The following is a 26,870-nucleotide window of genomic DNA, read 5'->3' as shown; positions in this document are numbered from 1 at the left end:
TATAGCTATGTCAGTGCTGATGTTTTTTTCAGAGGTAGCGAAAATTTGCCGCCTTGTGCGGGGATAATCCTTAAAATAAGTTCAACCTTTCTTTAATAATTGTACGATATTTGAAGACCATTTTCACATTAAACTAAATCTAGATCCGTTATTATTTCTGATGCGCATTTACCAAATAACCCTCGAAATTTGCAATGAGCTCCGTGTTCCTCTCTCTAATCACAGTGCCACTCATCCATCTTTACAACCAGTACATAACCAAATGTTTTAAATGACCTGTAAAAATCTTATTCCACGTGCAAATCGTGCGAAAATATACTGTTGGTTAGAACAGTCCATACTCTTTCCACGGTTTATAATACATGTGATTTCAAGTGCATATCCTGTTGAAATATTGTTGTTGTCACTAGTAAAATATATGTCCCTCGTATATTTAACGTAAACATTCATACTTATTTTAACGTGAATTGCTCTGTAACTGAAGGTCTGTAAAACAATAGATAACTACGCTGATAGTATTCAGAATAAGATATATCAACAAGTTTTATGTATATTATTGCATATCAGACAGGAATATCTACTGTTTACACCGGTGCTTGAAAAAACCTGTCTGACACCCCCGTGTAAGACAAGTGGTGTCCCTTAAATGACGTATATCCGCGCGCCTTTTATGAATGAATTCCGTTCTTCGGATGACTTTATATTTTACAGTTTGAATAAAGTTGTAAAATATGATAAACAAGATCAACAAGGAAAGGCGGCGTTCAATGAACGCAACCCCCATATGACCAAGCAACAAGAACCCAATGGCAAGGAGCCCAGGTGGACCCCAAACATAAAAAGGACAGGGCAAAGACACGTTAATCATTAAATGATAAATAATTTGTAACTGATTAGGAATTCAAAGAAAATAATAATAAGCCCACAAAGGGGAAGGGGACAGGAGACCGGGGGAAGGGGGGAGGGGGTTAATCAAAGAAACAAAAACTAGAGGCAATGGGGAAGATACTTACCGTAGACGAGAAAACAACAAGGGACACAAGCAAAAGTGTCACCAAAACAGTATGAAACAACATAGACATACATCTGAGGAACACAGTGGGGCGCCGCCTTGGAACGGTCAGCAGCATGATTAATGACTGCTGGGAAGTTTAAACCGGTTAATGGTGCACCAAACCTCGCTCTTAGCCCCACCATGTTCCTATAAACGAGACAGTGTAAATAAAATGAATCCCCCCAAGTGAAACTCTAACAGTTGTCATGGTTACAAAAGTAAATAAGTAAAACACTAAAATGATCATGTAGAAACATATAAAAGTAAACCCAATAACCAAAAGTACTCAATGTGCTAAAGGAAGATAGAGCAACAAGAAAATCACCTACAAGGGCCCGACGAAGCAAGGCAGAAGACGAACATTAAGACAATTCAGTCCCAAAGGGCTTTACGAACTGTCCATCATAGTCTCCCACTTGGTCCGTCAGATGTAATCAAAAGAGGAAAGCGTAGTGTCCAACTGTAAAAAGGTTGAACACTAAACATGCAGCATGTCTTAAAATAGTAGGGTCATAATCTGTTTTAATAAAACGTTTAATGATTTTAGTAAAAACAGCAGAAAAATTACCATGACACAAAATCTTACGAAGTTTTTAAAACACATCGCCATAAAAAACAAGCTGGTTAATCCCTTGTCGCAGTCACTATTGAATTTAGAAATTAAATGTTACGATTGTAAAATTAAGTAAAATATTTCCGTAATTTATGATAGCGGTAGCCCTGTTTTAGAAGCTTGCTGGTAATAAAAAAAAAATATTCCGCTCGTTGAAATCCTTTACGTTGCTACAAGCTCTAGCGAATCTAATTAACTGAGAAACATAAACCCCGTAAGATGTTGCATGGGGTACGTCTCCATCTAAATGTGGATAATTAACTATACAAAAGTCAAAGTCATCTCTTTTATCATAAATTTTCGTGTGAATAGAATTGTTGTTGATAGTAATATGAAGATCCAAAAATGATGTACTAAAATTTCAAGCGTTCGTTTTATTAAGTTGTAGTTCATGCGGATAAATGTCAGACACCATTTGATCAAAATAAGGATTATCTAAATTAAAAATATCATCAAGGTATCTGGAAGTATTATTAAATGCGACTATAACATCTTGTTGTTTCTCTTCAGAGAGACTCAACATAAAGTCTCTTTCATAGCAGTACAAAAACAAATCGGCGACCAGGGGTGCACAATTAGTACCCATAGGAATTCCTACGATCTGTTTAAATAGGGTATTACCAAACCTGACATAAATGTTGTCTAAAAGAAAAGAGAGTGCTCTACAAACTTCGTCACAGGTCCACATAGTATAATGTTTAACAATACAGTTAGTAAAAAAAGCTTTGTTAGAATTACATGCTAGAAAGGTAACTTTTTTCCCGAAGTTCATACGCTACTATAGTAAAAAAGTGCATGATAGGAATATCAGTTTCTGCAATTTCTGTTCTGAAAATAATTGATATGTAATATGCAAGAAAAGAATCATCAGCAGAGCCTCGTAACCACCATAAACAGTTACTCTCGAGCTAGATATTCCGGTTTGTAACGGCAGCCATTGTACGATTCTTATAAGATATACCAACAGCCTTCAAAATAATTGCATATGGATGATGTTGGCAAATGTGAGATATATGACCCGATATTACACATATTTATAGATAGATCATAAAATGTTCCACAACAAAAATATTATCCTTCACATTTATGTTCATACTAAACTATTTAGAACATGTCAAAAATAATGCATGAAATAACAAGATGATACATTTATATTGCTTGTAAGAACATTTGAAATACTTAATGGAAAATGAGCTCACTATAGACCTATCCACTTAAAGTTTCTTAGGTATCGCTTAAACCGCTAGAAAAGATTATAAGGAAATTTCACAAGTAAAAGAAAAAATAAAACAAATAACGCGACGTAAAATCATTAGCAGGGTAAATAGTACAGATAGTTACAAGCCTGAAATTATTTGATACTATGCGCAAGTATATTTACCTTCAAAATAACGAAAGAAGTTGTTAAGTTAAATTTACATATATAGGTAAGTTATTGAACATGTTATTGAACATGTTGTGTTATGATGTTAAGATCTTATTTAATTAACTCTTTTGTAAACAAATGACTCTTTCGTGAACCTATTAATAAAATGCTGCGACATTCCATCGTGATATGCCCATGACTTTCTGTACTGATTAGTGTGTAGTAAATAATTGTTTGAAATAATGTTAGTTTGAGCTACTTTTTTTAAATATTCTAAAGAGCGTTGAGTGCGAGTTAACTCAAAAGAAGTCACAATTTGGGGTTAATTATAAACAATATTTGTATAAAAAAGGAAAATATTTCCAACAACAAAAAGTATGTTTTCATCAATTCGCGAAAGGTTTCACTTATTGTCTCTCTCTAACTTTGGCAAGGGTTACAGAAATCTATAGAATTGAAGTAAATGCAAAGTTCAAAAATTGAAAACAAAGTTTGTTACTGTAGAGTTTATACCCACTATACACACTAAAATGAATTTTCTTTCAGAATGGAGGTTCTAAATTCTTTGGCAAGTACGACCTGCCTAAAACAAACCTTATTCATATGATATGTTCTTTGACAGCATATGGGGCGTCCGTAGCCAAATGGTTATGGTCGTTGACTTCAAATCACTTGCCCCTCACCGCTGCGGGTTCGAATCCCGACATGGACTTTGGATTCTTTCATGTGATGAAGCTATCCAGCTAGCTTACGGAACGTCGGTGGTTCTACTCAGGTGCCTTTCGTGCCCGAAAAAATACACGGAAGGGCACATGAGGTCTTCCTCCACCAGTAAAGCTGAAACGTCGCCAAACGACCTATACTGTGTCGATGTGACGTACAACCTAATCAAACAAATCAATCAACTTTGACATCATAAAAATCTAATAGTTATTCTTCCTTTGACATTATGCGAGGAACAAATGTACGTGAAATAAATTGTACGGAAACCAAATGTACGGGAACCAAGTCATTTAACTCATTTGTAAACAGTATGACTTGCATCACACTGATTTATTTTAATATCTCATTCAAGACTCTGATACGAACCGTGTCAAGAGTATTGAAACGCTTACGTTGTCTTATTTTTGATTTCCGTAGTTACGACTTTTGCAAGCAATGTAAGAGCATTAGACTTTTAACATACTTGTTTTGCATACTGATTCGTGATTGTTCTTTATATTATTTGACATGTACTGCTGTTTTGTATTGTACACTGGGTGATTAAATTTGACTTAAGATGAAATGCAACCGAATTACGTCCAATTTCATTTCCATTTGGCGATCACTGCTGGAATAAGTAATTAATTATATTCAGAGACATACATAAGAACTTATATATATTTCTGTTATATGTAAGAATTGTAAACTCTATTGTGTGATTTTTAAACTTAACGGACATCCTGGATAATTATTATTAAACCCAAACTTATCAAACATAGTATTCTATCAACTATTTGCTATAAAGCAATGGATTAAGAATATTACTATTATTCCTAACTCAGAAGTATAACGAATTTGTATCGTGCAAACTAACGGCTTATATATGATGACATTTATTTTTCGGCTTAATATCCGTCTTATTTTTAACAATATACATGCTAGTATCCAGGATGTCCGTTTAGAATGGTGGCACAGAGTTCATGCATATTCTTTAACTTTTTCTCTTTTCTCGTTCCTGCAAGACACTCGTTGGAACGAGATCAAAAAGGAGTGCTGTTATATTATGTACAGCATTTCAAGAAAAAGAAAGCATATGGCTATCAAAAAAGAACCATGTTATAAAAAAAAAACAGTGTACGTGAGCTATGTCAAGGTTAACGACTTACTCGTAGGAAAGAGCAATCTATATGTCATGGTAATGAGAAAATAAGACCTTCTAAGACAAAGCTAACAACCTTTGAAATAATTTATCTAAAGGATCAAACTTTAGTACCATTTATAGTAGTCACAACTTTCTCAGTCATGTGTAAAAAGTGTATTTAAATTGGCAAAGTTTGTTATGGATTTGAAATTAAAAATATGTGATAGGGCAAATTAATTCCAGCCTAAGCGGCGTTCTTGTTTCATTCGTGTTTTTTTACAAATGGTATATTATAAATATATATATTTTCATTTTTATTAAATATGTCTCGTTTTTATTTCAGCTTGTGGCAGTGATGCAGACTGTCCCAAGGTTAACAACTTCACTTGTAGCAGTGTCAATGAATGCGAGTGTCCATCTAATTATTTCCTATATCACAATTATTGTCTGTACGGTAGGTATCTAAGCTAATTATCCATTCGGTCAATTATTCAATTGAGTAGAGTTTACTGTTTTATTTGATTATAAATTTTTCACCGCTTGTTGGGATTGGGTTTGTCAAAGTAAGGAGAATATGGAATTTTATGGATTTACACTGTGTTCATGTTAACAATTTCTTATGTGTAGGAAGATTCATTGATATCGGTATTTTACTGCTTTAATTATACATACTTAGTATTTAAAATGTAATTAAAAAAAGGCTGATAGGTTGTCATTTTAAACTTTACTAAAATTGCGGTAGGAAGTTACCACCAGAGTACCTGTTCAAATTGTGAAAGAAGAAGTATCTATAAAAAGATGTTTGGCCATTTTATTACTTTTTAAATTTTTTTTATGAACATGGATTTCTTTGATCGTGAACGTTATTGGTGATATCGTTATTATAGACAAGTCTTTTAAAATATCTAAAAAAAATACAATTTATAGCAAAATTGTATGTTATATGAGTTTATTATTAGATGGTAAGTAAAATTCTAAAATATAAAATGTTTAATGGCTGAAAGGTCCATAGATATTATTGAATTAAAGTTGAAAGTTTGTTTTCGAGACTCCTTTAGATTATCTAGGAATTTAAACGTTATAATATTTTAATAATTTAAGAATGACCAATAATATTCCCTGATTTCATATTCTAGCTTTAAAATGACCAAATTGAATGTAAATTATACTTATATTTTCTTATTCCATGCACATTTAAATGAAAGTCAAACAATTCTCCGACATACTTCACAAATAAATGAAAGAATAAACAACATAAATTCTGAGAGAACACGTACTAATTGGAAATAACTAAGGGGTTAAAAAGCGAGATCTATAACCAGCGTTAAAATGAAAATGAAATATCCGATAGTGGGATATTCAAGATTTTTATAGATAAAAACTGGAATTCTTTTCATCAAGTGGTATAAAAGTGTGCCGAAAGTTGCAGTTGTCGCATGTGAAATATGATAATTTGCATCCTCGTACATGATGGAAATAATCTGTGCATTTATTATAGAAAAAAAAAACAACATATGTTTATAATATATTTTTGATTTTTGACATTTACAATTTTGAAGACCTCCCCCCTTAAATTGTGCGCATAAGCTGAATTTAGAAAAATGTAGTCCGGCAAAACACCAATGAAAATACGGAAAAAATTGTTTAACTGTAGTGAAAAATGTTTTCTTACAATAATAATACAGATAACAAAATTAATTTCACCCACATTTCCTAATATTTCAAATATAAGTATATAATATGTATTTTCCTCACAAAAATACAGCAATTATATTCTTAACAATGTGTACCTTACAAAAATACAGCAATTATTACTTTGTAGAATATTTGCATCTCATTCTGTTTCAGATTGTGGAGATCCGCCAGTTTTTGAAGTAAATGGAATAAACTTAAACTATACCTTACACTATGCTAACGGTTTTGAAGATTATTTGGTATTTTATAATTGTCCTGGCGGCTATACTACGCAATGGGATTATATAGGGGTGTGTCGAGAAGGAGGCTGGACAGCTTATTATTTTTATGACGGTTTCAGAGAAGTGTGGAGTGACGTCTGCTCACGCGGTAAATGTTATTTTTAATTGCAAGATTTTTTTTTAATTAATCATGTAATGAGTCATAACTACATTTTATGTCTATGTGAATTTCAAAGATTGAAAATTGATCTTACTTATTCTTACTCTTTTTTTGTCAATAGATATAATTACCGCCGGCTCAATCAAACCTAGCCTGCAACATTTTCAATTTTGCCGTGTTGGGCTTTCTTTAAGGATTCCTATTTTCTCTATCTTATCGCCACATCGGCGTTGTTTGTGCCGTACGGAGGCTGTAAACATTCAGTCAGAGGTGTTGTATTTCCGATCCTTAAAGATCGTTCAGCACGACATTATTTTTGTTCTAATGGTAATTAATTCTTTCGTTTTTGGGTGGTTCCCGTATTCCCCACTTGAATACTGTTAAATCATCCTTAGGATATGTGGCCTGCTTTTTAAATCTTATCAGTGATATGCAGCCTTCATAACCTCTGACCCCCTTTCAAAATTCCATTTTATATAGTTTTGCCCATTGTTTTCTCGTTTAGGGCACACGCATTCTTTTACTTGGAGTTCGACAAACAATTTTTAGGTTTTATGCTAGAATATAAAATAATTTGTTTTTGAATAATTTCACTAAATTAATCGTACTAATAAGTTCTCAAACATTTTATAGGCTGTGGGAATTTACCAGCTATAACTAATGGAAATATGACTCTTGATTGTACTACCACTGTCGGTAGCACAGCTACGGTGTATTGTTCTGATGGATATTCAGGTAATGCCTCAAGTATTACATGCTTAGACACGGGGCAATGGGAAGTTGCTAACTGTACTTTAAAAGGTAAATATCAATACTCTTTAAATATAATGTGATATAAATAGAAATATTCTTTAAAGCTGCATGCCTCCAAATTAGCAAACATTTTTCGATAAAATCAAACCCGAGAAAAATGAACTAAGATTTTAGGAAATGTATAAAGATTCAAAATTCTAGTAAAAAATTACATGTAATGTGTGATTAATGACCGAATTTTTCAGTATTTTTAACTATATTTCTACTGCATTACTAACGCCGTTAGGGCTATTTTTACATATTTTGACCTCTTTATAGTAATTTACATAGGTTGTAAGTGCCATTGATCATGTGTTAATTGCATTATTTAAGCAATTTAACAATATTACACTGTTAAATACATTTTCAAATTTTCAAGAAAGTTAACATTATTCTAGAGGCATTCTGCTTTTACAGGCAAATATTCGCTGACTATTGGCCGCAATTACAACATGTCGGCCTGAAGGTTGTGTATGTCATCATATATCCGGATTAAAAATGTCTTTCGGTATTTTCGTCAGTGTTGTTAATCTGTAGGTAGAAATCGACAAACTAACGTGTAAAAACTTTTCAGTAAAATTTCGATTTCATTTAACATAAATTTCCAAAGTAGTTCTCTTAAAGGGCGGGGGAACCTTTACATACAAGACAATGAAAGAATTTTAAGAAAGCCAATGATAATTTATTTCATGTGTTTATATTAGTTTATATAAGTAAAGCTTTTTAAGTTATGTATTTATGACATCTTTAAATTTGTAAACCAATATTGACATGACTTTTAATACTAATTAAAAAACAAAAATAAATAAAACTAAATAAAAAAAGAATATTGTATAGTTAATAATTTTGCTATTAGAATTGCGAAAAATTGTCTTCTACAGTATGATACTAAATGTAACATAAAAAAGACATCTTTTAAATAAATAGTGTCAACTTTTAATTTTGTAGAAGGTCCATAAAAAAGTATTTTAAGCAGATGACTGGATCAAATATACATGTATACTTTTTCTGAACCAATCATTTTGTATACTAAAGAAATCACCATTGTTGTATTTGAGATTCTGTAAAAAAATAGTTACGTTGAACAGTACACAACCAATAATATAATATAAATTTTATAGCACATACACAGTTCAAAATATACATATATATATGTATATATGATTGTTATTATCAGAAGTTATTATTGTGATTTTATGAATTTGCAGACTGTGGAGATGTCCCAACAATATCCAATGGAACCATTCATCTAAAAGAAATAGGAAATACCACATACGGAGCTTTAGCAGAAGTAGTGTGTGAAAATGGCTATAACGAAACTCTAGATTTTATCGAGTGTCGCGATACAGGGGAATGGGATGCCGTTGGGTGTTCTTTGGTTGGTATGTAATGTTTTGAATGTTTGTATTATTACATTTGGATATGTAAGCTTGAGTTGACTCTCGTGATTATATTGTCGTAATAATTCATGTTTTGGCATGTCGACATGTATTAACGCGACAAGACTTTTTCTTTCATTGTTTTGACAACGTTTTATTGAGGGCATAGCGACCCATATTTTGTCCACGTATGCAGTTGGTGTACAACAACATTAAAATAGATATTTCCATTTCTCATTTTCTGAGAAAAAACACATCTGTGTTCAATTTTAAACTTTAAAGAGAAAACAGAAAAAATATTATTCTACTTTTCTGCAGATTGTGGAATACTTCCACCAATTGATAATGGAAGCATTGTTTTGATAGAGGACGGCAATAGCTCATTCGGTGCTTTAGCTGAAGTGACGTGCTACATTGGCCATAGCGCGACATTAGAAACCATAATGTGTCGGAATACTGGGAAATGGGATAATACTTCATGTGAAGTTATAAGTATGCAGCTTACGTGTTTTCTCCTTATTTATTTTTATAAATCAAACGAAACATATGTTATAGATGAAAAACCCGACTGATATAGAGTTATAATATCATTTATAACTTGAAACATAATTTGTTGACATATAAAACCATAAGAAGAAATTCTATAAAACCCCTTACAGGCAATGAATTGTAGAATTAGACGAAAAGAATACAACAAGATATTGTTATCGTCACTATTATTTCCCCAACACATAGTATTTTGAATGTATAATTAATGTTTTGGACTTATGGCCATCGCTTATGAAGCGTTTAATGTAATACAAAAAAATAATTTTCATGTTAATGCACTAAATATTATATTGAATTCCTTTTGCTTTAATGTCAGGCTGCGGTGATATCCCGCAGCTCGATAATGAACTTGTAGAATTTAAAGGGAATGTTACAAGCACTTACGGCGCTGAAGCAAACGTAATATTACCATTTGGCTTAAATGCGACTTTGGAAATGATACAGTGTCTTAATAAGGTAAAATTGTTAACAGAAATTGTAGAAAAATACTTTAATAATAAGTTATAAAAAGCCATGTTTCGAAATTTTATCCAAAATGTGTTTCCATTAAGTTCTATATATGTTATAATTAAAGATTGCGGAGATGTGCCTATTGTTATAAAGGGATCTGTTACATTATTAGAAGAACATAACACAACGTATAGCGCACTTGCAAACGTGAGCTGTGATACAGGTTACAATTCAAGCATAGGCATAATACAATGTCTAGAAACGGGACAATGGCAAACAACTGAATGTCAGCTACTTGGTAAATTTTCACGCATTATATTATCATTTTGTATCACTATCAAAATACGTTATTATACCCCCACAACAAAATGTGGGGGGGCTATAATGGATTCGCTTTGTCGCGTCGGTCGGTCTGTCCGTCTCCATCATGGTGTCGCTCTAAAAATCCTTTACCAATTGAAGAATTTTCTTCAAACTTGGCACAAATGCCTCAACAAGGGGATGTGCAGGACCCATGTTGCCTATGTTTCAGCTCAATGTCAAGGTTACAATTGAAGGTCAAATATCAAACAATCAAATATTAGACAGTATGTCGTGTCCGCTCTGTAAGTCCTACACTAATTGAAAGATTTCCTTCAATCTTGGCTCAAATGTTCACCTCAACAAGCTAATGTGCAGAACTTATGTTACACTTTTGCCGGCTTAAGGGCAAGGTCTCACTTGAAAGTCAAAAATTGACTAAGAAAATATTCTTAAATTTTAGCATGTACTTTAATATTTCGGAAACAAGCACAGATTTTGCTTGAAACTTAAAAGATATATGAAGTGTCACAAGTAAGATATGCAGGTCAAGTTTCATAACTCTGTATTGCATTTTGATAAAGTTATGCGTCTTTTTAAGTCCTTAAATTTACATACAATCAATATGTCTTTTCCGCTCTATAAATTCTATACTAATGGAAGGATTTTCTTCAAACTTGATCCAAATGTTTACCCCAACTAGGCAATGGGCAGAACCCATCTAACCCTTGTGCAAGCTTATGGTCAAAGCCACACTTAAAGGTCAAAAATTGATTTAGAAAATGTTCTCAAATTTTAACATGTACTTGAATATTTCTAAAACTAGAACAGATAATCATTGGAAACTTCAAATATATACGAAGTGTCGCAAGTAAGATATGCAGGTCAAGATTCATAACTAAAAAAGTGGGGGGATAACTTTGTATTGTATTTTGACAAAGTTAACTCCATTTTTATGTCTTTAAATTTTTTTACTATAATATTTCTTAAACTAGAACAGATATTTACTTGAAACTTAAAATTTTTTTCAAAGGTAACAAGCAAGCTCAGATGACGAAAATTCTACAATTCCATTGAATTATGAGACAAGTTATGCCCCTTTTAGGCTTAGAAAATGTTCTGATATATAACCATTAATACTTAAATGTTTCTGAAACTAGAACTGATATTCACTTGAAACTATATGATATATGAAGGGTCAGAAGTAAGCTCAGTATGCAAAGTTTTTCCACTCTTAATTACATTTTGACATAATTATGCTATTTTCTTAACTTCACTGCTTTTGTTTGTTTTAGTACATTGGGAAAATGAAAGGTTATTTGTAACTGTTTCGAACATTTGAGAATATATATTTATACTATTCCCTGTATAATTTGTCTTTTTTCACCAGAGATAATTTCTTTTTATGTATATGTATTTGTGCCACTGAAGTTATTCCCTTAACCACTTTTCAAAGTGGACCGCCTCCGTGGTCGAGGGGTTAGAGTCGATGACTTCTAATCAAGTTACCTCTCTGGCGTGGGTTCGATCCCCGAGAGATGCTTTGGTAGTTTAGCACAGAGGAAGGTAGTCTAGCACTGGTGTATCTCTCCAGGAACGATGGTTAGGAAACTACCCGCCCACATGACTGAAATACTGTTGGGAAACAAACAAACAAACTGCATAAAATATCATTTTATATCTAGTCTGTGCTCGCCCATTTTGAGTATTTTACACCAATATCTTACAGCTCTTTTAGCAGCATTTATAAACATAGGGAATCCACCACAGTTACCTAAGACACCTGCATTAATTATTTTTACTTTCAAACATGAATATATTTTGCATGCATAGTTATGCACTAACTCTGGTTGTACTAACTTGCGTATAAACCAAATTTCTGATCCATAAAGTAACACATTTTTTGTCAAAAATATTAAAAAATACTTTCGGGGGTAACTGTCCGTAGTCATATAATTACGAAAGTATACAAATAAGTATTCTTTTTGCTTTAGACGCTTGTTCAGTAGTCATTCTGTTTATGGACCACTGTTGTGTTAAAGTTACACCCACATAACTAAAATTGCTGATTACTGCAAGAATTTGATTATTTTAAATCCATTTCTTGCTTTTCGCTAATTTCTCACCATTCTTAATCACCATTTCTTTAGATTTACGTTTGACTCATAGACATTTTTTACCAATTTTAATAACTTTTAAAGACCAACCACAATATCTGCAACTAATGCCAAATCATCCGCAATTAATAAAGATGATAACTCGGTTGTATCAGGGAACAGCTGGATACCTCTGATTCCACTATTTTTATTTCGTTTAAGTAATTCATCAATAAAAACTAAAGATAGAATTGGCGAAGCCATGCCACCTTGTTTTAGACCGATGGGACAGCTGACATATTCAGTGAGCCCTTCATTAGTTCTAACACAAGCTGGAACCGATATATACAAACCAAATATTGCATTGTATAATTTACCTTTTTAACTAGCTTGTACGGTGGCACAAATGTGACGTGTGTGTGTTTTTATTTATCTCGTGGCCACGAAATACTATGTCGTGGCCACGAGTTACTAAGTCGTTGCCACGAGATACTATGTCGAGGTCACGAGTTACTAAGTCGTGGCCAAGAGATAGCTAAGTCGTGGCCACGAGATACTATGTCGTGGCCACGAGTTACTAAGTCGTGGCCACGAGATAGCTAAGTCGTGGCCACGAGATACTATGTCGTGGCCACGAGTTACTAAGTCGTGGCCACGAGTTACTAAGTCGTGGCCACGAGATAGCTAAGTCGTGGCCACGAAATACTATGTCGTGGCCATGAGTTACAAAGTCGTGGCCACCAGTTTCTAAGTCGTGGCCACGAGATAGCTAAGTCGTGGCCACAAGATACTATGTGGTGGCCACGGGTTACTAACTCGTGGCCACGAGATAAATAACCAATCAGATTACACCATTTATATGAATTTACCTAATTAACTAGACATGTGCTATAGTACAAGATGCCCCTTCTTCACCAGCCTGTAAAAGTGTCATTTATACAACTTATTGACTTGTCAATAACCTTACATTTAGCGTCACTGTGACCCGATGTTTGACCCAATTACCTCGAAAATATTAGATGTCATCTACTGATCAAGTGCAATGATCTTTCTGGGTTTCATTAACCATGCCTTATCCTTTTTAAATTATTCATCAGACAAGGATTTTACCTTATAGGCTATTTACTGTTCATGGGCAATGTCCCTTACAAATAAAATAAACCAGGACTTATTCCTTCTCATGTTATCGTATAAACAAGGTTAACAGGCCGTAGTACGTACAAACTTACCAATTCGATCACAAACTTGTTCAACAAAGAGCTATAGTAAAAAATAATGTCTGATGGGCCTTGGAAGGTGACTTTCTATTATGATCTTAAAGACAAGTTCAAAGTGAATATCTTCAATATTTTCAAAAATTAATGTTCCATGTAAAAGTAAGTTGTCAAGTTTAAAAAAAATCATAATATATATAGTGTATTCTGATTGGTTAATTATCTCGTGGCCACGACTTAGCTATATAGCTATCTCGTTTCCACGACTTAGTAACTCGTGGCCACGACATAGTATATCGTGGCCACTCGTGGCCACGACTTAGTAACTCGTAACTCAAATAGGACGCAACGGACTGTATAACTTACGAGGATTACATGTACAAATCGATATTGGTAGAATAAGAATTGAATAGACTTTATTAAAGAATCAACCATAATTGGACCAAAATATGTCTCGAGCAAAACTAAGGTAACTCAATGATAACACTAAGGGGCAAAACGCTAACATAAGGTTGAGGGTTGGATTGATTTTTGTTTCTGACCTGACTTGAAAATGTCAGTGGTGGTTAAATATATAGGACAAGTCGCATGATTTGACGCTTGGTTGCTATTCAAATATTTTACATTTAAGCATATTCACGGTATAATTTGTCTATTACATTAAACTCATTTCTGGGCCACACAGCTACTGGCTGAAGAACTATCATATTCATACAAATTTTCTTTGAAAGAGAATTATGATTAAAAATAGGATTTTCATATGCATGATGTTTAATTAAAGATTGTGAGACAGTTCCGGTAATTGCTAATGGACAAATTACTCTTAAACAAGATGGAAATACCACGTATGCAGCAATAGCGAATGTTTCATGTTCAACAGGATATAACGCTACAGTAGATGTTATACTGTGTCTAGATACAGGAGAATGGGATAATGCAACATGTAAATTAATAGGTTTGTAGTCAATCTCAATTTTCTTTGCAATTAAGACAATTTTAGAACAAACATTTCTTTCTTTGGATAAGACATTATTTTGAATTTTAATGGAGTTCTGCTGTGTCCACTTGTAGGTCAAAATATTTTTACGATAATTCTATAGAAAATTATTTGTAACAATGTTAAGAATATGGTCGTCGTTTAGATTGTAGTGCTGCCCCAAAAGTTGCAAACGGAAACGTAGCTTTACTCGGAGAAGAAAATACTACATATGGAGCATTAGCGGAGATAACCTGTGAGACCGGTTATAATTCTTCTGTGCAAACTATACAGTGTCGTGATACCGGAGTCTGGGATACTGCAACATGCGATTTAATTGGTAATAACATTTTCAATTTATTGTTGATTTTTGGCCTGTTTAAATGTAGTGAATGCTTTGTGTTATTTTAATATTAAATAAATATCGTAATTGGATCCTGGTCTACCTTAATTTTTATATGTTCCAATGTTTACATTAAATTAGTAAGGAAATTTTATTTAATTTTGTTACATTATGATATTAGTTTGTGAACCATCACCAACGGTAGAAAACGGGGAAATCATTTTACAAGACATCTCCATAAACCTTTCCCGTGCCTAACACGAACACAGCAAATATCTAAATATATAATTCAATAAACAGATATATCGCTAACATCTGTGTCACATTTAAGTACAAACTGATACAGATTGCTTGTTACAAGAACAATATCTCATCTACCTTGCTGTATAGGGTTAGGTCGTCTCCATGTTCATTTTTGACACCACCATGTAATTCTCTAAAAGGGTCTATTAGGGTTTTATCTTTAATAAAAAATAAATAACAAAAATTCTAGCCTTTATATTATGATTTGTTGACTGATAATTATGGTAAACTAAGTCTGGATTATGAACAAGATTGAAGTTGAAAAATTAATGAATCGTTATCAATAAACGAATCTAAAATATCATAAATGTTTTTTTTAAAGAAATTTGGACTTTTAATGTCTGGAGCATATACATTAATTAGTAGAACATTTATTTAATTAACTGATACCTGTAAAATTTTCAGAATAATCAGTTCTCACTGAACTAGTTTAAATTCCTAAATTGCTCCCACATAAAGTGTCTCTACCCAAAGTATTAGACCTTCCTTCCATGGCTAAAAATATAATTCATCCCATTCGGAGTAAACTTTCTTTTCAATTTCTCTTATAAAATGTGATTTTTGTAGACCTAGTATATCAGCTCTTTTTGTATGGAATAAGTAAAAAATATCACGTCTCTTAATGCTATCATTTAAACCTCTGCAATTATAAGAAAAAGAATTAAGATCACTCATTGGCAATTGTTATTTGGATGCATTCATTGTATAAATAGCTACACCTGACTGAAATTTATACATTATCGCAGTGAAACAACTCTAAATAATCTTCAGACCTCAATAAATTAAAAAATCTATATTTTAACATGAATAAACTCAAAAAAGTTAAGAAAGAAAATAGAAACTAGTGACAAAATACATTATGCAAGAAATTACACATGGAAAAAAAGAACAGAAGACAAGTTTTCACAAATAAAAGGGGAGGGGACAAATTTTTACATACAAGAAAATAAAAGAAGCTTTAAGAAAGTCAATGATAATTTATTTCATGTGTTCATGTTAGTATATATAAGTAAGGCATTTTCAGTAATGTATTTATGACATCTTTAAATTTTTAAACCAAAATTGATATGAACATGACTTAAATTACTAATTAAAAGTAAATTTTAAGATGTCTTTAATCAAATTCAAAATTGTACCAGTTCATGTTAAATGTTGAATTCTCCTTAAGCCGGTGCTAGGGGGCGAAGACAGTAGTTTGCAATTTAAATCAAACCGAGCCTGCATCATTTTCAATTATGCCGTGTTGGGCTTTCTTTAGGGATTCTTATTTCTCTCTACTATATCGCCACATCAGCGTTGTTTGTGCCGTGTGGAGGCTGTAAAATGTCACCCCGTACATTCAATCAGGAATGTTATATTTCCGATCCTTTAAGATCGTTCAGCACAACATTATTGTTGTGCTTGTGGTATTTTAGTTCTTCCTTTTCGGCATCTTTCTTGTTGGGTGGTTCCAGTATTCCTCATTTGAATACTGTTGAATCACCCTTAGGATATGTGGCCTGCTTTTTAAATTTGTCTTTTGACATCATATCTGTGATATGCAGGCTTCATAACCTCAGATCCCCTGTTAAAATTCCATTTCATTTAGTTCCGCTCATTGTTTTCTCGTATAGGGCACACGCAGTTTTTTACTTGGGGACCATATGACGCTTTTCGTGGAATGACACTAACGTGTCACATTGAAGGTTCAATGATGACCGCCATATGAACACATCTGCGGATGTTTCAAAATTCAAAATTGTACCAGTTCATGTTAAATGTTGAATTATGCTTAAGCCGGTGCTAGGGGGCGTGGGCGGTAGTTTGCAATTTACAGTACCGTGCATGAACAGGCTCAATTAAACCGAGCCTGCAACATTTTCAATTATGCCGTGTTGGGCTTTCTTTAGGGATTCTTATTTCTCTCTATTTTAAAACAAGAAATTTAACTAAGAAGAAAAGAATGTTGTGTAGTTAATAATGTTGAAATTAGAATTGCGAAAAATTGTCTTCTACAGTATGATATAAAGTGTAACATATAGACATCTTTTAAATAAATATTATCAACTTTTAATGTTGTAGATGTTCCATTATATAAGTGTCTCAAGCAGATGACTGGATCAAATATACTTGCATACTTTTTCTGAACCTAATTGCTGTAATTTAGATTGTGTGAAAAATGGTTACGTTGTACAGTACATAAACAATAATATGTTATATTATTTTTTAGCAGATACATTTTCTTATAGTACATATACAAATGATTATACCGTATATACATATTTTAAATGCATTTACCGAACATACATAAATGATTATACAGCATAAACATAAATGAGTATACAGTTCAAAATACATATATAAATGATTGTTATTATAAGAAGTTATTATAGTGATTTTATTAATTTGCAGACTGTGGAGATGTCCCAACAATACCCAATGGAACCATTCATCTAAAAGAAGAAAGAAATACCACATACCGAGCTTTGGCGGAAGTAGTGTGTGAAAATGGCTACAACGAGACTCTAGATTTTATCGAATGTCGCTATACAGGGGAATGGGATGCCGTTGGATGTTCTTTAATTGGTATCTAATGTTTTGAATCTTGATCACAAGTATAACTAAAATTGTGATATGTAAGCTTGGCTTGTGCCTCCCTTGATTTCATTATCGTAAAAATTCATGTTTTGGCATGTCGACATGTATTAACGCGTCATGACGTATTCTTTCATTGTTTTGACATTACATTGAGAGCTGGCGACACATCGTTTGTCCAGGTATACCAAAGGTGTACCACATTTTACTGAATATTTCTGAGAATATAACAAATCTGAACATTAAAAAGAAAAATAGAAAAATAATTATCTTCTTTCATGCAGATTGTGGAATGCCTCTACTGATTGATAATGGAAGCATTACTTTGATAGAGGACGGCAATAGCTCATTCGGTGCTTTAGCTGAAGTGACGTGCTACATTGGCCATAGCGCGACATTAGAAACCATAATGTGTCGTAATACTGGGAAATGGGATAACACTTCATGTGAAAGTATAAGTATGAAGCTTACGTGTTCTCTCCTTATTTATTCTCATATAAAACATTTGTAATTTCATACACATACTCTATAGATAAAAAACGCGACTGACATAGAATCATGTTATATTTTATTAATTGAAATATACTTTGTTGACATATAGAAATATAGGAGCTAATTCTATAAAACCTCTAACAGATAACTCGCTGTAGAGTAAGAAAAAAAAGAATACTTCATAAAATATTGTAATCGCCAATTTGGTTGCCGCAACAAATAGTATTTTAAATGAACAACTAATGTTTTAGACTTATGGAAATCGCCTATTAAGCGTTTCATGTTATAAAAAATATTAATCGTCATGTCAATGCACATAATATTATATTGATTTCCTTTTGCCTTAATGTCAGCCTGCGGTGATATTTCGCAGCTTGATAATGCATTTGTAGAATTTAAAGGGAATGTTATAAGCACTGACGGCGCTTAAGCAAATGTAATTTTAACAATTGGCGTAAATGACGTTGAAATGATACAGTGTTTTAATACGGTAAAATTGGTTAACAGAAGCTATAATTAATGGTTATTGATAAGTTTTATAAGGCGATGCGTCTAGATTTTATCCAAAATGTGTTTCCATTTAGTTCTATATATGCTGTGATTTAAGATTGTGGAGACGTGCCTACTGTTATAAAGGGATCTGTTACATTATTAGAAGAACATAACACAACGTATAGCGCACTTGCAAACGTAAGCTGTCATACAGGTTACAATGCAAGCATAGGTATAATACAATGTCTAGAAACGGGACAATGGCAAACAACTGAATGTCAGCTACTTGGTAAATTTTCACGCATTATATAATCATATTGTATCACTATCGTAATACGTTATTGATTATAGTGACCGTGGAGATTTAAAATAAAAAATAGAAACAATAATAAAGCATAAACTAATGACAATATTCCTACTTGAATAATGTTGAATCACCCTTAGGATATGTTGCCTGCTTTTTAAATTTGTCTTTTGACGTCTTATCTGTGATACGCAGGCTTCATAACCTCTGATCCCCTATCAAAATTCCATTTTATTTAGTTCCGCCCATTGTTTTCTCGTTTAGGGCACACGCTTTTTATTACTTGGGGACCATACGCCGCTTTTCATAGAATGACACGGAAGTGTCACATTGAAGGTTCCATCATAACCGCCGTATGAACACATCTGCGGATATTTCTAAATTCAAAATTTTACTATTTCATGTTTAAATGTTGAATTCTGCTTAAGCCGGTGCTAGGGGGCGTGGACGGTAACTTGCACTTTCCAGTATCATCCATGAACAGGCTCAATTAAACCGAGCCTGCAACATTTTCAATTTTGCCGTGTTGGGCTTTCTTTAGGGATTCTGTATTTATCTATTATATACCCCCAAAATTGGTGAAGTATTTACTGACAAATCGCGTGTCATTACTCATATGTTAATCATTAGTAATGAAGTATGCTGTGTTAAGCTTTGCAAGTTACTTAATCATTGTCTTAATACAGATTGTGAATCTGTACCAGTCGTTTTGAATGGGGAAGTCGCATTGATAGAAGCTGATAATACAACCTATGGACAATTGGCAGAGGTCACGTGCAATAAAGGTTACAATTCCACCTCCGGAAAAATAAAGTGTCTAGAAACTGGAAAATGGGAAACCACACAATGTGAAATATTGAGTAAATAACCTTTTATTTATTTTGATAAATGCCCTAATGCCTCTTATTTTTTGAATTTATATTTATTGATTGTGAAAGCAACCATTCGTTTGTATGTATGTCTGTATGTACGTACGTAGGTACGCACGCACGCACGCACGCACGTACATACGTATGTTTGTCAATGACATACTTGGATTTCAAGTGTCGAAAATCGGATCTAATTTCGCATTCCTTTGGAAACTTTATCATCATTGGATCATAATATGTCTCGGTCAAAACTAAGGTACATAAATAATAAGATTCACTCTAAGTGGCCAAAGACTAACATCGGGTTGGGGGTTAAATTGCATTTTGTTTCTGACCTGACATTCTAAATTATTCTCGCAAGTGGTGATGAATTGTATATGACATGTCGCATGATAAACGCTGGATTGGTATTCAAATATTTTAGATTTCAGCATATTCACGATAAATTTTGTCTATCACATTGAGCACATTTCTGTTGTCACACATCAATTTATGATTAGGAAATGTAGAACATGCATGATATTTATATTAAGATTGCGAGGCTGTTCCGGTCATCGCTAATGGACAAGTTACTCTTACACAAGATGGAAATACCACGTATGGAGCGATAGCGAATGTATCATGTTCAATAGGATATAATGCGACAGTAGATATTATACTGTGTCTAGATACAGGAGAATGGGATAATGCAACATGTAATTTAATAGGTTTGTGTTGAATCACATCTGTCTTTGCAATTTAGAAAATTTAACAACAAATGTCTTTCTTTGGATAAGACATTATTTTGAATTTCAGATATATTTCTGCTGTGTCGTTTTTTTTATCAAAATCACACGATTTATCCTATCTATTTCTCAAAAACAAGTGCACTAATGGCTTCTTATATTCTCGTCTCGCTGTCATCAGAACTTGGACCAGGGTTTGTTTCAATGTCACCAAAAATCAGTTAAAGTTTTCTCTGTATACCTGAGAATAGTGAGCAAAGTGTGAATGGACTGGAGTATGTACCGAAATCAACTGGCTCAGAAAGAATATTACCATACATAAGAATTTGGAATTTCTTTTGAGCCTACAACAATTTGATAAGAATGACGAGTTACGTTGTTGGTCCCCACTTGCTTCCGTACTTTTTCCTTGTTATCGCCGCTGTTATGTAATAATGTTGTACACACCATGTAAAGAGTGGTCAAATAGGACGCAACGGACTGTATAACTAACGAGGATTACATGTACAAATCGATATTGATAGAATAAGAATAGAATAGACTTTATTAAAGAATGAACCATAATTGGACCAAAATATGTCTCGAGCAAAACTAAGGTAACTCAATGATAAAACTAAGGGGCGAAAAGCTAACATAAGGTTGAGGGTGGGATTGATTTTTGTTTCTGACCTGACTTGAAAATGTCAGTGGTGGTTAAATATATAGGACAAGTCGCATGATTTGACGCTGGGTTGCTATTCAAATATTCTACATTTAAGCATATTCACGGTATAATTTGTCTATTACATTAAACTCATTTCTGGGCCACACAGCTACTGGCTGAAGAACTATCATATTCATACAAATTTTCTTTGAAAAAGAATTATGATTAAAAATAGGATTTTCATATGCATGATGTTTAATTAAAGATTGTGAGACAGTTCCGGTAATTGCTAATGGACAAATTACTCTTAAACAAGATGGAAATACCACGTATGGAGCAATAGCGAATGTTTCATGTTCAACAGGATATAACGCTACAGTAGATGTTATACTGTGTCTAGATACAGGAGAATGGGATAATGCAACATGTAAATTAATAGGTTTGTAGTCTATCTCATTTTTCTTTGCAATTAAGGCAATTTTAGAACAAACATTTCTTTCTTTGGATAAGACATTATTTTGAATTTTAATGGAGTTCTGCTGTGTACATTTGTTATAATAATTTATTAAATGATAACTTGTAGGTCAAAATATTTTTACGATAATTCTATAGAAACTTATTTGTAACAATGTTAAGAATATGATCGTCGTTTAGATTGTAGTGCTGCCCCAAAAGTTGCAAACGGAAACGTAGCTTTGCTCGGAGAAGAAAATACTACATATGGAGCATTAGCGGAGATAACCTGTGAGACCGGTTATAATTCTTCTGTGCAAACTATACAGTGTCGTGATACCGGAGTCTGGGATACTGCAACATGCGATTTAATTGGTAATAACATTTTCAATTTATTGTTGATTTTTGGCCTGTTTAAATGTAGTGAATGCTTTGTGTTATTTTAATATTAAATAAATATCGTAATTGGATCCTGGTCTACCTTAATTTTTATATGTTCCAATGTTTACATTAAATTAGTAAGGAAATTTTATTTATTTTTGTTACATTATGATATTAGTTTGTGAACCATCACCAACGGTAGAAAACGGGGAAATCATTTTACAAGACATCTCCATAAACCTTTCCCGTGCCTAACACGTACACAGCAAATATCTAAATATATAATTCAATAAACAGATATATCGCTAACATCTGTGTCACATTTACGTACAAACTGATACAGATTGCTTGTTACAAGAACAATATCTCATAGGGTTAGGTCGTCTCCATGTTCATTTTTGACACCACCATGTAATTCTCTAAAAGGGTCTATTAGGGTTTTATCTTTAATAAAAAAATAAATAACAAAAATTCTAGCCTTTATATTATGATTTGTTGACTGATAATTATGGTAAACTAAGTCTGGATTATGAACAAGATTGAAGTTGAAAAATTAATGAATCGTTATCAATAAACGAATCTAAAATATCATAAATGTTTTTTTAAAGAAATTTGGACTTTCAATGTCTGGAGCATATACATTAATTAGTAGAACATTTATTTAATTAACTGATACCTGTAAAAGTTTCAGCATAATCAGTTCTCACTGAACTAGTTTAAATTCCTAAATTGCTCCCACATAAAGTGTCTCTACCCAAAGCATTAGACCTTCCTTCCATGGCTAAAAATATAATTCATCCCATTCGGAGTAAACTTTCTTTTCAATTTCTCTTATAAAATGTGATTTTTGTAGACCTAGTATATCAGCTCTTTTTGTATGAAATAAGTAAAAAATATCACGTCTCTTAATGCTATAATTTAAACCTCTGCAATTATAAGAAAAAGAATTAAGATCACTCATTGGCAATTGTTATTTGGATGCATTCATTGTATAAATAGCTACACCTGACTGCATTATCGCAGTGAAACATCTCTAAATAATCTTCAGACCTCAATAAATTAAAAAATCTATATTTTAACATGAATAAACTCAAAAAAGTTAAGAAAGAAAATAGAAACTAGTGACAAAATACATTATGCAAGAAATTACACATGGAAAAAAAGAACAGAAGACAAGTTTTCACAAATAAAAGGGGAGGGGACAAATTTTTACATACAAGAAAATAAAAGAAGCTTTAAGAAAGTCAATGATAATTTATTTCATGTGTTCATGTTAGTATATATAAGTAAGGCATTTTCAGTAATGTATTTATGACATCTTTAAATTTTTAAACCAAAATTGATATGAACATGACTTAAATTACTAATTAAAAGTAAATTTTAAGATGTCTTTAATCAAATTCAAAATTGTACCAGTTCATGTTAAATGTTGAATTCTCCTTAAGCCGGTGCTAGGGGGCGAAGACAGTAGTTTGCAATTTAATTTACGGTACTGTCCATGAACAGGCTCAATCAAACCGAGCCTGCATCATTTTCAATTATGCCGTGTTGGGCTTTCTTTAGGGATTCTTATTTCTCTCTACTATATCGCCACATCAGCGTTGTTTGTGCCGTGTGGAGGCTGTAAAATGTCACCCCGTACATTCAATCAGGAATGTTATATTTCCGATCCTTTAAGATCGTTCAGCACAACATTATTGTTGTGCTTGTGGTATTTTAGTTCTTCCTTTTCTTTTCGGCATGTTTCTTGTTGGGTGGTTCCAGTATTCCTCATTTGAATACTGTTGAATCACCCTTAGGATATGTGGCCTGCTTTTTAAATTTGTCTTTTGACATCATATCTGTGATATGCAGGCTTCATAACCTCAGATCCCCTGTTAAAATTCCATTTCATTTAGTTCCGCTCATTGTTTTCTCGTATAGGGCACACGCAGTTTTTTACTTGGGGACCATATGACGCTTTTCGTGGAATGACACTAACGTGTCACATTGAAGGTTCAATGATGACCGCCATATGAACACATCTGCGGATGTTTCAAAATTCAAAATTGTACCAGTTCATGTTAAATGTTGAATTATGCTTAATCCGGTGCTAGGGGACGTGGGCGGTAGTTTGCAATTTACAGTACCGTGCATGAACAGGCTCAATTAAACCGAGCCTGCAACATTTTCAATTATGCCGTGTTGGGCTTTCTTTAGGGATTCTTATTTCTCTCTATTTTAAAATAAGAAATTTAACTAAGAAGAAAAGAATGTTGTGTAGTTAATAATGTTGAAATTAGAATTGCGAAAAACTGTCTTCTACAGTATGATATAAAGTGTAACATATAGACATCTTTTAAATAAATATTATCAACTTTTAATGTTGTAGATGTTCCATTATATAAGTGCCTCAAGCAGATGACTGGATCAAATATACTTGCATACATTTTCTGAACCTAATTGATGTAATTTAGATTGTGTGAAAAATGGTTACGTTGTACAGTACATAAACAATAATATGTTATATTATTTTTTAGCAGATACATTTTCTTATAGTACATATACAAATGATTATACCGTATATACATATTTTAAATGCATTTACCGAACATACATAAATGATTATACAGCATAAACATAAATGAGTATACAGTTCAAAATACATATATAAATGATTGTTATTATAGAAGTTATTATAGTGATTTTATTAATTTGCAGACTGTGGAGATGTCCCAACAATACCCAATGGAACCATTCATCTAAAAGAAGAAAGAAATACCACATACCGAGCTTTGGCGGAAGTAGTGTGTGAAAATGGCTACAACGAGACTCTAGATTTTATCGAATGTCGCTATACAGGGGAATGGGATGCCGTTGGATGTTCTTTAATTGGTATCTAATGTTTTGAATCTTGATCACAAATATAACTAAAATTGTGATATGTAAGCTTGGCTTGTGCCTCCCTTGATTTCATTATCGTAAAAATTCATGTTTTGGCATGACGTATTCTTTCATTGTTTTGACATTACATTGAGAGCTGGCGACACATCGTTTGTCCAGGTATACCAAAGGTGTACCACATTTTACTGAATATTTCTGAGAATATAACAAATCTAAACATTAAAAAGAAAAATAGAAAAATAATTATCTTCTTTCTTGCAGATTGTGGAATGCCTCTACTGATTGATAATGGAAGCATTACTTTGATAGAGGACGGCAATAGCTCATTCGGTGCTTTAGCTGAAGTGACGTGCTACATTGGCCATAGCGCGACATTAGAAACCATAATGTGTCGTAATACTGGGAAATGGGATAACACTTCATGTGAAAGTATAAGTATGAAGCTTACGTGTTCTCTCCTTATTTATTCTCATATAAAACATTTGTAATTTCATACACATACTCTATAGATAAAAAACGCGACTGACATAGAATCATGTTTTATTTTATGCTTTTCAGTGGATTACTGATTTATCCGTGAAAATTATATTTGGTAATTTCACAGTGAAAATTATCAAAATATAATGTCAGGCTGTTTAAAGAAAAAGCAAAACTGAAATTGATTAATAACTTAAATGTCAAAAGTAATAAAAAAAAGAAAACTTACTTCTATTCATTCAAATTCATGAAATTCCAATCACCAAATTTCGTTTTTTTGTTTCATTTTGACAGTCTCAAAAATACATTCCTTCCCCATGCAAAACTGCTCTTGATGACATTTGGGCATATTAAAGTATCCTACGAGCAATAACTGCCGTATGCTTTATGAAAAATTGAAAGCACTGACAGCCATAACTCGAAGAATAAGTTAAATCAACCCAGCGTTCTTGAGCAGGTTTCCAAGAGTTTTCCATTTTCCTAGCTCCTTTTCTGAATGTTTTCACATCTGTCAACACTTATTTTTTGTTTGTTTCAATCCTCAAATAAGTTGTCTTTCTTTTAAAAATGTGTATGACTAACAAATCCAAATTATATCCCTCTGAATCTTACACAATTATTTTCCTCCATGAAATACACAACTTTAAAAAATGGCTGCCGCTTACAATTTACAAAGCCAGGTCTAATATAAAATTCGCACTAAGTAACAGAAATATGGATGGATGGTTGGACTTTTTCTCCCTACAAGAATTGTTTGTTTTTATTATCAAAACAAGCGATCATTCATATTTTTTTAATAAAATTAATAAATATCACCGTCATTTAATGTTGATTGGCGGACTTATTTTCAGCTCAAGACTTCTTTTTTTTTAATGAGAAATTCTGAATAAATGGGGCTCTCAATGGGGGAAACAGTTTTAATATTAACGTTAAAATTATGGAAATTTCGTTTTAACTTGTTTTTAAGCATAAAATAAAAAGAAAATTTGTCTGTTTGTTGTGTAAGATGTAATTTTATTTCATCTCGTGAACTTTAAAAACAGTATTCTCACTCGTGGCTTCGCCACTCGTGAGAATACTGTTTTTAAAGCCCACTCGATGAAATAAAATTTCATCTTACACACAAACAAACAAATATCCTCTATATATTTTATTAATTGAAATATACTTTGTTGACATATAGAAATATAGGAGCTAATTCTATAAAACATCTAACAGATAAC

General features: G+C 32.8%; 1 protein-coding gene across 1 annotated transcript in view; it reads left to right on the top strand.

The window, feature by feature from the left end:
- The window catches only part of LOC132720325 (sushi, von Willebrand factor type A, EGF and pentraxin domain-containing protein 1-like), a 64,899-nt gene that overhangs the window by 23,848 nt on the left and 14,181 nt on the right, over nt 1-26,870 (top strand). The window contains exons 4-20 of the mRNA XM_060704483.1: nt 5,220-5,330; nt 6,725-6,940; nt 7,586-7,753; nt 8,953-9,126; nt 9,442-9,615; nt 10,247-10,420; nt 14,514-14,687; nt 14,875-15,048; nt 17,746-17,919; nt 18,213-18,386; nt 19,028-19,201; nt 19,903-20,076; nt 20,619-20,792; nt 21,719-21,892; nt 22,108-22,281; nt 24,988-25,161; nt 25,432-25,605. Coding sequence (XP_060560466.1) covers nt 5,220-5,330; nt 6,725-6,940; nt 7,586-7,753; nt 8,953-9,126; nt 9,442-9,615; nt 10,247-10,420; nt 14,514-14,687; nt 14,875-15,048; nt 17,746-17,919; nt 18,213-18,386; nt 19,028-19,201; nt 19,903-20,076; nt 20,619-20,792; nt 21,719-21,892; nt 22,108-22,281; nt 24,988-25,161; nt 25,432-25,605 — 2,931 coding nt within the window. The remainder of the gene's footprint in view (nt 1-5,219; nt 5,331-6,724; nt 6,941-7,585; nt 7,754-8,952; nt 9,127-9,441; nt 9,616-10,246; nt 10,421-14,513; nt 14,688-14,874; nt 15,049-17,745; nt 17,920-18,212; nt 18,387-19,027; nt 19,202-19,902; nt 20,077-20,618; nt 20,793-21,718; nt 21,893-22,107; nt 22,282-24,987; nt 25,162-25,431; nt 25,606-26,870) is intronic.

The sequence above is a fragment of the Ruditapes philippinarum genome, unplaced genomic scaffold (genome assembly GCF_026571515.1).
Source record: "Ruditapes philippinarum isolate M1 unplaced genomic scaffold, ASM2657151v2 ctg2376_1_1_1_1, whole genome shotgun sequence".
Classification (NCBI taxonomy): Eukaryota; Metazoa; Mollusca; class Bivalvia; order Venerida; family Veneridae; genus Ruditapes; species Ruditapes philippinarum.
This window is presented reverse-complemented; position numbering and strand designations above follow the sequence as displayed.